The following is an 11,433-nucleotide window of genomic DNA, read 5'->3' as shown; positions in this document are numbered from 1 at the left end:
GCTCCAGTGATCTGTTGAAGATCTGTGAGAAGATGGGGGCCAGCTGGTCAGCGCAGGTTTTCAGACAGGCTGGTGTCACACTATCTGGGCCTGGTGCTTTTCTTCTCTTGTTCTTTCGCTAGCATTTATTAACCATAGCATTGAAATTAGAAACATATTTATGCTGTATGTATACTCTCACACTTTATTTGCTTCTATTTTAGAACTCTTGATGATTATGTAATCAAAATAACAAAATATAATACTGATAAGAAAAAGAAGTGAAATGCGTTTCAGATTTGTTTGGTGTTTCTGGTTTCTGTTGACTGCAACAGATTGTAACAATCGTGACATTGAATGTTTGGATCTGACTTTTAACCACTTGAGGTACTACTAATGTTAGGCTGCTCTCGTACTGTATAATGACATCAGACCCTTCTCAGCTGCTCCAGCAATGGACGCAACCCAGAAAAGCTATCGGTATTCATTTTTGCAGATAACCGATTGTTTCAGCAATTTGTTATCAGTGCCAATTAAATGACAAAATCGATCAATCGGTCAACCTGTTGTCACGTTGCACACACACGAGGGACGAGGAGACGCTGGAGAATATGTTGACAGGACTTTATTTGCATGAACCAAGGGAGACGAACACAGGAAGACGTTCACAGGAAGACATTCACAGGAAGACGTTCAACAGCGGACAGAGAATATATGTATGTATGTATATATACATTATTGTACAGAGTGCAAGTAATTAGGTAGAGAAACAGAGACCAGCTCAATACAAATGACTGTAAATATAACATAAGTTGCAAGTGAACAAGTATAACACAGAGGGTGCATTATACAGAGTATATCAATATCAATAGTGTATTTTTCTGTATGGCCAGTGACCATAGCAGTGCAAATGGCATTAGGAGGTAGAAATGTGCAAAGGAATGTGCAAAATATCAGGAGGCATAATAAGAAACACTGTAAGTGTGCAGTGAACACAGGATACTGTACAGAGCAATTTGTTTAGGGTAAAATCTGCCCCTGTAATCATAATTTGTATGAAAAGCAAAAAAAAAAAAAAAGTTGGTGTTTTATTGTCTTTAGTGGTTACTTCACCGGGAAACTGCAGTGAAATGTATGTACAGGTGCAGTTTTGCAGAAAACTGGTAGTTTTATTCAGCGAAATTTGTAAGAAGAGTCCAAAAAAATCATTTCACCTGGGACAAATTAAACATGGGAAAGGAACACCTGGGGAGCAAGACACAGACAAAACATGGAACAGAGTCTGACACCTGTAGTGGCAAAGTTTCATTACACCATTTGTGGTATGTATCACGCCAGTTCAGAAATGAAATGTCCAGTGAGTGGAGCTAAATGGTTAATGCTATATTGCACTTTAAAATACCCTGAACCAAGAGTGTTACCTATAAGCAAATGTGAGATAAAAGGCATTTGCTAAAGCAGTCATGCCATTTTTGCTTTTCCATCTACAAGTATTTGAGCTTTTTTAGCATGACTTCACAGGATTCGTACATCATATGACATGGATTAAGTGATGCAAACATCAAACATTGTATTGTGCAAGGAACTGCTAGAAAATAAGCCTTTATTCATCAATAGATTAGATTAGATTAGATTAGATTAGATTAGATTAGATTAGATTTATGTATGTATATATACATTATTGTACAGAGTGCAAGTAATTAGGTAGAGAAACAGAGACCAGCTCAATACAAATGACTGTAAATATAACATAAGTTGCAAGTGAACAAGTATAACACAGAGGGTGCATTATACAGAGTATATCAATATCAATAGTGTATTTTTCTGTATGGCCAGTGACCATAGCAGTGCAAATGGCATTAGGAGGTAGAAATGTGCAAAGGAATGTGCAAAATATCAGGAGGCATAATAAGAAACACTGTAAGTGTGCAGTGAACACAGGATACTGTACAGAGCAATTTGTTTAGGGTAAAATCTGCCCCTGTAATCATAATTTGTATGAAAAGCAAAAAAAAAAAAAAAGTTGGTGTTTTATTGTCTTTAGTGGTTACTTCACCGGGAAACTGCAGTGAAATGTATGTACAGGTGCAGTTTTGCAGAAAACTGGTAGTTTTATTCAGCGAAATTTGTAAGAAGAGTCCAAAAAAATCATTTTGAAATTATGCAGTATTTTTATTTGAGTCATGTTTTACAGTTATTTGGTTCTGTTTTTAAGTGTCAATGAAAATGCAGTAGTTTATGTGAATGTGTGTATTTCTCAGACTGTGTTTTGTTCTGAATAGTCTGTGTAGTAGTTCTGTATTTATATTTCACTGTCTGACTGAAGGCACTTACTGTGGGCCTGTGTTGTTTAGTGCAGCGAGCAGAGGAAATATCAGAAGCTCTTCTGAATGCCAGAAAGAAAGAAAGCTCAGAGAAAGGAGGAAAAAAATTGAATATATTGAATATACTCTTCTCTCAGAAAATGCGGTTTTACAAAGATGCCCCTTTCAAGATAGATGAGACAAGGCTGTCACCATTGCACTCTGGGAAAATAACACTGGTCATTTTGATGTCTTTTCTTTTTGTTTTCCCAGATCGAGTTACAACAGTGAAGACCGACATTTACGTCACCAGTTTTGGCCCTGTTTCAGACACAGACATGGTGAGTGGAATTCTTTATTGTGCATTTATTTGTCACAGGCGGACAGATAGCATCTCTTTGCCATCACTATCAGCGTCATGGCCCAGCACATCACAGATTTTTTGAGCCAAGAACCACCTACCTAGACAAGAACAGACCGTCTGGCCAACCACAGATTGTTTACCTTGTAGACAGGCTGCAAAATGTTAATTATTTTTCCAAAAGAACAGGGATCATACAAAATGCATGTTATTTTTTATTTAGTACTCACCTGAATAAGATATTTCACATAAAAGACGTTTACATATAGTTCACAAGAGAAAATAATAGTTGCATTTATAAAAATGACCCTGTTCAAAAGTTTACACTTGATACTTAATACTGTGTTGTAATCTGCATGATCCACAGCTGGTTTGGTTTTGTTGTTCATGAGTCCCTTGTTGGTGCTGAACAGTTAAACTGCCTGCTGTTCTTCAGAAAAATCCTTCAGGTCCCACAGATTATTTGGTTTTCCAGCATCCTTTGTGAATTTGAACCCTTTCCAACAATGACTGTATGATTTTGAGAACCATCTTTCCACACTGAGTTCATACACAACTATTACAAAAGGTTCAAATGGTCACTGATGCTCAAGAAGGAAACACAATCTAAATTATTGTTAAAAATTATGTAAATTATTCTAAAATAACACTGATACATATAGTACCATTCACAAGTTTGGTTAGAAAGTTTTCTTTTTAATGTTTTGAACAAAGTCAATTATGCTCACCAGCGCTGCTTTTATTTGATCAAAAAATACAGTGAAAACAGTAATATTGTTAAATATATTACAACATATTATTATACTTTACAATATTATTTACAATTTAATTAAAATTGTAATTTAATTTCTATTTAAATATAATAAAATGTAATTTATTTGTGCTTATTTCTTGTTATTATCAATATTGAAAACAGTTGTGCTGCTTAATATTTTTGTGGAAATAACGATACCTCTTTTGGGATTGTTTGATAAATAGAAGGTTAAAACTTTTTTTATTTTATTTCTTTATTTTAAATAAAAAGGCTTTGAAACATAAATGTCTGTACTGTCACTTTTGATGTTGATCATTTTGATGATTTAATGTTTCCTTACTGAATAAAACTATTCATTCCTTTTAAACAGTAATGTACCTCAATCATCTGTGCAAATGTTTAGCGCGAAATTAGAGTAAAATATGTGTAAACATTGTGGTCTGAATTTCAATCCAGACAAATGTAAATGTTTTTTTTTTAACTAGCTCTGCTAGGTAGGAAAATCATTTTCTAGACAGCATCAATGTGCAATTACAGCGTTTACTCACTCTATTTAAAAATAATAATAATAATAATAATAATAATAATAATAATAATAATAATAATAATAATAATAATAATAATAATAATAATAATAATAATAATAATAATAATAATAATAATAATAATAATAATAATAATAATAATAATAATAATAGACACCATCCATTGAGATTGGATCTATTTTTGTATGCACTGAGCATCAGACAGTCCATAGATGTGACGTCTGAGTCTTAGACTACTTAATGTCTTGTGATGGCTCGTAACGCAGCTCAAACATTAGATAATGGCCAGGTCATGGGTTTCCAGGGAATACGCCTTGAGTGCAATGTAAGTCGCTTTGCACGAAAGCATCTGGCAAATGCATAGTTGTAAATGTGAATAACACAACAGCTGTTCAGTCTTTTATCTAACTGCTGGCTACAGAGGGCCGCCATCTGTACAGGTGTCATTTTTTTAAAAGCGCCACTGCTAATGTATTAATGGCCACACATATCAAGCAGCGAGCTCTGTTTGGATCCGTTTGGGCAAGCGGTCAGTGTAAATAACCAGTGGTCCACGGTGACCTGAATGAGTTTCATATCCGATGGTACCGAGGCAGGAAATGAAAGGCTTTGGCACCTGACTGCATCCGTGACACTCTGAATTAGTGCCTGTGACTCTAATGACTCACGCCATCGCTCTGACACTTCTCAATGGATTCAGAGCTTCTTAATGGAGTTTTTGTTCTGGGGAGATAACATATGACTCATGTAAGCCGCGTTGAATATGTGTGCTAACAATGCGCTCTGATTGTACTTGCACGTGATGTACTATACATTACATGCATACTTAACAGCCCACCCTGGAGCTTCAAATAAACTTTAATCGAAAGCCATTAAAAAAACATGAAACTTTGATTCAGCTGCAAACAAACTAACAAAGCAAATTAACAATCAGTGCATACAGCTGCACAAGTCTTGCTTGTCTTTGCAGTATTGCTTTTTCATGCTTTCCAATACAGAAATGTATAACCACAGTTTCTGCAAAATACCACAGTAGTGTGTATAGTTGGTGATGTAATACTCATTTTTTGTTATTAAACAGTATAAAAAATGTAGCGTTTAAAGATAATGATATAAATAAATAGAAGCACAGGTCCTTGAGAACTGCAAGGCATTTCTGCCTGTCGCACACCAATGGGCCAGCCACAAGGTCATCAGCTGGGAGCCACCCACCTACCGCTCCCTGTGGCTGGCCCTATGACCTTTAGTTTCCCCCCCTGGGGTCATTCCTTCTGAACCACAACCAGAAGCTCCCTTTCTCTGCCTCCTCAGCCAGTTCCCTGAGTGCCGCCTTTTGCTTTGATCCAGTAATTCCAAACTTCTTCAACAGCTTTTGGATGGATTTATGTACAGGTGCAGTTTTGCAGAAAACTGGTAGTTTTATTCAGCGAAATTTGTAAGAAGAGTCCAAAAAAATCATTTTGAAATTATGCAGTATTTTTATTTGAGTCATGTTTTACAGTTATTTGGTTCTGTTTTTAAGTGTCAATGAAAATGCAGTAGTTTATGTGAATGTGTGTATTTCTCAGACTGTGTTTTGTTCTGAATAGTCTGTGTAGTAGTTCTGTATTTATATTTCACTGTCTGACTGAAGGCACTTACTGTGGGCCTGTGTTGTTTAGTGCAGCGAGCAGAGGAAATATCAGAAGCTCTTCTGAATGCCAGAAAGAAAGAAAGCTCAGAGAAAGGAGGAAAAAAATTGAATATATTGAATATACTCTTCTCTCAGAAAATGCGGTTTTACAAAGATGCCCCTTTCAAGATAGATGAGACAAGGCTGTCACCATTGCACTCTGGGAAAATAACACTGGTCATTTTGATGTCTTTTCTTTTTGTTTTCCCAGATCGAGTTACAACAGTGAAGACCGACATTTACGTCACCAGTTTTGGCCCTGTTTCAGACACAGACATGGTGAGTGGAATTCTTTATTGTGCATTTATTTGTCACAGGCGGACAGATAGCATCTCTTTGCCATCACTATCAGCGTCATGGCCCAGCACATCACAGATTTTTTGAGCCAAGAACCACCTACCTAGACAAGAACAGACCGTCTGGCCAACCACAGATTGTTTACCTTGTAGACAGGCTGCAAAATGTTAATTATTTTTCCAAAAGAACAGGGATCATACAAAATGCATGTTATTTTTTATTTAGTACTCACCTGAATAAGATATTTCACATAAAAGACGTTTACATATAGTTCACAAGAGAAAATAATAGTTGCATTTATAAAAATGACCCTGTTCAAAAGTTTACACTTGATACTTAATACTGTGTTGTAATCTGCATGATCCACAGCTGGTTTGGTTTTGTTGTTCATGAGTCCCTTGTTGGTGCTGAACAGTTAAACTGCCTGCTGTTCTTCAGAAAAATCCTTCAGGTCCCACAGATTATTTGGTTTTCCAGCATCCTTTGTGAATTTGAACCCTTTCCAACAATGACTGTATGATTTTGAGAACCATCTTTCCACACTGAGTTCATACACAACTATTACAAAAGGTTCAAATGGTCACTGATGCTCAAGAAGGAAACACAATCTAAATTATTGTTAAAAATTATGTAAATTATTCTAAAATAACACTGATACATATAGTACCATTCACAAGTTTGGTTAGAAAGTTTTCTTTTTAATGTTTTGAACAAAGTCAATTATGCTCACCAGCGCTGCTTTTATTTGATCAAAAAATACAGTGAAAACAGTAATATTGTTAAATATATTACAACATATTATTATACTTTACAATATTATTTACAATTTAATTAAAATTGTAATTTAATTTCTATTTAAATATAATAAAATGTAATTTATTTGTGCTTATTTCTTGTTATTATCAATATTGAAAACAGTTGTGCTGCTTAATATTTTTGTGGAAATAACGATACCTCTTTTGGGATTGTTTGATAAATAGAAGGTTAAAACTTTTTTTATTTTATTTCTTTATTTTAAATAAAAAGGCTTTGAAACATAAATGTCTGTACTGTCACTTTTGATGTTGATCATTTTGATGATTTAATGTTTCCTTACTGAATAAAACTATTCATTCCTTTTAAACAGTAATGTACCTCAATCATCTGTGCAAATGTTTAGCGCGAAATTAGAGTAAAATATGTGTAAACATTGTGGTCTGAATTTCAATCCAGACAAATGTAAATGTTTTTTTTTTAACTAGCTCTGCTAGGTAGGAAAATCATTTTCTAGACAGCATCAATGTGCAATTACAGCGTTTACTCACTCTATTTAAAAATAATAATAATAATAATAATAATAATAATAATAATAGACACCATCCATTGAGATTGGATCTATTTTTGTATGCACTGAGCATCAGACAGTCCATAGATGTGACGTCTGAGTCTTAGACTACTTAATGTCTTGTGATGGCTCGTAACGCAGCTCAAACATTAGATAATGGCCAGGTCATGGGTTTCCAGGGAATACGCCTTGAGTGCAATGTAAGTCGCTTTGCACGAAAGCATCTGGCAAATGCATAGTTGTAAATGTGAATAACACAACAGCTGTTCAGTCTTTTATCTAACTGCTGGCTACAGAGGGCCGCCATCTGTACAGGTGTCATTTTTTTAAAAGCGCCACTGCTAATGTATTAATGGCCACACATATCAAGCAGCGAGCTCTGTTTGGATCCGTTTGGGCAAGCGGTCAGTGTAAATAACCAGTGGTCCACGGTGACCTGAATGAGTTTCATATCCGATGGTACCGAGGCAGGAAATGAAAGGCTTTGGCACCTGACTGCATCCGTGACACTCTGAATTAGTGCCTGTGACTCTAATGACTCACGCCATCGCTCTGACACTTCTCAATGGATTCAGAGCTTCTTAATGGAGTTTTTGTTCTGGGGAGATAACATATGACTCATGTAAGCCGCGTTGAATATGTGTGCTAACAATGCGCTCTGATTGTACTTGCACGTGATGTACTATACATTACATGCATACTTAACAGCCCACCCTGGAGCTTCAAATAAACTTTAATCGAAAGCCATTAAAAAAACATGAAACTTTGATTCAGCTGCAAACAAACTAACAAAGCAAATTAACAATCAGTGCATACAGCTGCACAAGTCTTGCTTGTCTTTGCAGTATTGCTTTTTCATGCTTTCCAATACAGAAATGTATAACCACAGTTTCTGCAAAATACCACAGTAGTGTGTATAGTTGGTGATGTAATACTCATTTTTTGTTATTAAACAGTATAAAAAATGTAGCGTTTAAAGATAATGATATAAATAAATAGAAGCACAGGTCCTTGAGAACTGCAAGGCATTTCTGCCTGTCGCACACCAATGGGCCAGCCACAAGGTCATCAGCTGGGAGCCACCCACCTACCGCTCCCTGTGGCTGGCCCTATGACCTTTAGTTTCCCCCCCTGGGGTCATTCCTTCTGAACCACAACCAGAAGCTCCCTTTCTCTGCCTCCTCAGCCAGTTCCCTGAGTGCCGCCTTTTGCTTTGATCCAGTAATTCCAAACCTCTTCAACAGCTTTTGGATGGATTTACCAACGAAGCCTCTGCATCCCACTTCAACAGGGAAGATGCATGATTTCCACCCTGTTTCGGTACACGCTGCCACTAGTTCACTATATTTCTCTTTTCTCCTCTTAAATGCTGAATCCATCATCTCTTCCCACAGTACTGTGAGCTCTGCCATGATTACTGTCTTGGCAGAGATGGACTACAGGATGATGTCTGGCCGCAGAGAGGTTTAATATATTAATATTGATGGAAGCCCTTTTCTACCACAGAATAAAAAAATAAGGTAATTACAACTTTTCATTGCACAGTTAAGAATTTGTTTCTTAAAATTCTGAGAAAAAAATAGTCAGAATTGTGAGATTCTGACTTTAAAGCTCACAAATATGACGGTCAGAATTGTGAGATGCAAATTCTTGCGAGGAAAATGTCAGAATTGTGAGAGAAAAAGTCATAATTACCTTTTTTTATTTTTTATTCTGTGGCAGAAACAAGCTGGCATAAATATTTGCAAAACTTTGTCAGCAAAATAAATATGCATTTTGTTGTCATGTGACAAGGCCTAATACAAGAAATGACACAGAGAGAACGTACTCATTCCCTGAGATACGGCAACGAGTACTGTGTCTTGCTAAAGACGCTATGGGAAAAAGCCTTTTTTTCTCCAGAACTGAAGCCTTTTTCAGTCACGCAGTGAAAATGCATGGCCATTGATTCGTGCAGTGCATTAAAAAACGAACCAATGGCGACAAAACCCGCCAGAATGGGCGGAGCCATCTGGCTATATAAGCGGGCATTCGCCACAGGATTCTCAGATTTCTTCTCCTTCAGCAACGACTCTACTCTCAATGCTGATCCCGAAAGCCTTCTCGCCGTTGACACGCCTCGCAGCTGGACTGAGACCTCTCTGCTCGGCTGACCTGCTTCTTCGCTTCAGCATCGCAGCAGCCCCGGTCTTGTTCCCCTGCCGCCATCCGGCACTTAAAGCCTATGGCGACAAAGCCCGCCAGAGCCCGCCACAATGGGTGGAGCCATCTGGCTATATAAGCGGACATTCGCCATAGGATTCTCAGGTTACTTCGACTGAAGCGATGACTGAGTCGTGCAGCTACATAGCATGGCTAGCAACGCAGTACTCGTTCCCCTATCTCAGGGAACCGAGGTTACATTAGTAACCGAGTACGTTCCCTGTCGATACTTCACTCGTACTGCGTCTTGCTAAAGTCGCTATGGGAACACAGTAAAATCACGCCGTGCTATGGTAGAGGAACGACTGTATATTATAACCTCCATAAGCAAGAATGCCCATAGGGAAGTTAAACAATGAACTCCAAGGCTTAAACGGACTGAACTCCCCGAGGTCACGCCCGGCCTGGGTAATCGTTCCAGAGTACTCATACAACTTCGGCGCCCCAGGGGCGTAAACTAATGTGAGGCCGCTATAGCTGCTACATATACTTTGAGCATGGATGGGGAGCGTCCCTTATACAGCAGCTCTTGTAGGAATGACAAAACCACTGATAGGTCAGAGGTTAATGGGTCTTTGCCGCGGTTAAAGCACCAAGCGGAGAAAATAGACCACTTAAGGGCGTAGAGGCGTCTTGTAGACGGGGCTCTAGCCTCCTAAATAGTGTTTAAAACTCACTCTGGGAGGCTTGTAGGCTCCCGTCGAGCGGCCAAAGGTGCAGGGCCCACAGATTGGGTCGAGCGTGCCGTATTGTCCCGTTTGCTTGAGAGAGGAGATCTCGTCTCAATGGAATGGGCCAGGGGACTGCTACCAGCAGCCGGGTTAGCTCTGATAACCAAAGTTGGTTCTTCCAGAGGGGGGCCACCAAGAGAACCCTGTGTCCCTGTTCCCTGATTCGCCTGATTACCTGTGGGATCAGGGCGATTGGGGGAAATGCGTAAAGGAGGAGGTTGGGCCAATCATGGGCCAACGCGTCCCTGACCTTCGAATAATAAATTGGGCAATGAGAGTTGTCTTCTGAGGCAAAGAGGTCTACCTCGGCCTTGCCGAAGATCTCACAGATTGTTTGAACTGTCTGCGGATGGAGCATCCACTCCTCTGAGGGGACATTGCTCCGTGATAACATGTCCGCTCCCTGGTTCAATATGCCCGGTACATGCACTGCCTTTAGCGAGCGCAGGTTGAATTGAGCCCATTCCAGAAGGTGCTCTACCAGAATGAAGCGGCGCTTAGAGGAGAGGACTCCTTGATGATTTATGTAAGACACCACAGACATGTTGTCCGAGCGGATTAGCACATGGTGTCCTTTCAGGACTGGCAGGAAGAACTGACAGGCTCGACACACTGCAAGCATTTCCAAGCAGTTGATGTGAAGCCCTTTTTCCGCTTTTGACCAATGGCCGAAAGTCGGTTTGCCCTTGCACAGCGCCCCCCAACCTGTGTTGGAGGCATCTGTCGTGACAGCTTTCCTCCTGCAAGCCATTCCCATGGCCACACCCTGTTCCATCCAGCGGGAGTCCTTCCAAGGGGCCAGGGCTGTCACACAGGCCTGGCTCACCCTGATATGTAGGTGTCCGTGACGCCACGCATGTGATGGAACCCGCGGTTTCAGCCAGCGCTGAAGGGGTCGCATACGAAGCAGGCCCAGCTGTAGTGCTGGTGACGCTGCGGCCATGAGGCCCAGCATCCTCTGAAACGTTTGAGAGGGTGAGTGGCACCGATCTCGAAGGAGGCCACCAGTCTCCATATGGCCAGAGCCCATTCTGGCGTGACTACAGCTCTCATTTGAGCTGAGTTGAAAATTGTTCCCAGGAACGATATTCGCTGGCTGGGGAACAACGTGCTCTTGGCGAAATTGACCCTGAGTCCCAGGCACTCTAGGTGGCTGAGGAGGAGGGTCCTCTGTGATATTAATTCTGCCTCCAACTGGGCCAGCACGAGCCAGTCGTCGAGGTAGTTGAGAATGCGGATTCCCATCTGTCTCAGAGGGGAAAGAG

The 11,433-nt window shown here is 39.6% G+C and overlaps 2 protein-coding genes across 2 annotated transcripts in view; both read left to right on the top strand.

Annotated features, from left to right (window-relative positions):
- Positions 1-5,843, top strand: part of LOC107688015 (gamma-aminobutyric acid receptor subunit alpha-2-like) — a 27,392-nt gene extending 21,549 nt beyond the window's left edge. Inside the window, exons 4-5 of the mRNA XM_016485558.1 lie at positions 2,556-2,623; positions 5,826-5,843. Of these exons, the coding sequence (XP_016341044.1) occupies positions 2,556-2,623; positions 5,826-5,843 (86 nt within the window). The remainder of the gene's footprint in view (positions 1-2,555; positions 2,624-5,825) is intronic.
- Positions 5,830-11,433, top strand: part of gabra2b (gamma-aminobutyric acid type A receptor subunit alpha2b) — a 55,482-nt gene continuing 49,878 nt past the window's right edge. The window contains exon 1 of the mRNA XM_016485554.1: positions 5,830-5,893. Within this exon, the coding sequence (XP_016341040.1) occupies positions 5,891-5,893 (3 nt within the window). The 5' untranslated portion in view covers positions 5,830-5,890. The remainder of the gene's footprint in view (positions 5,894-11,433) is intronic.

This window comes from Sinocyclocheilus anshuiensis, unplaced genomic scaffold (assembly GCF_001515605.1).
Source record: "Sinocyclocheilus anshuiensis isolate Anshui unplaced genomic scaffold, SAMN03320099.WGS_v1.1 scaffold189, whole genome shotgun sequence".
NCBI classification, from domain to species: Eukaryota; Metazoa; Chordata; class Actinopteri; order Cypriniformes; family Cyprinidae; genus Sinocyclocheilus; species Sinocyclocheilus anshuiensis.
This window is presented reverse-complemented; position numbering and strand designations above follow the sequence as displayed.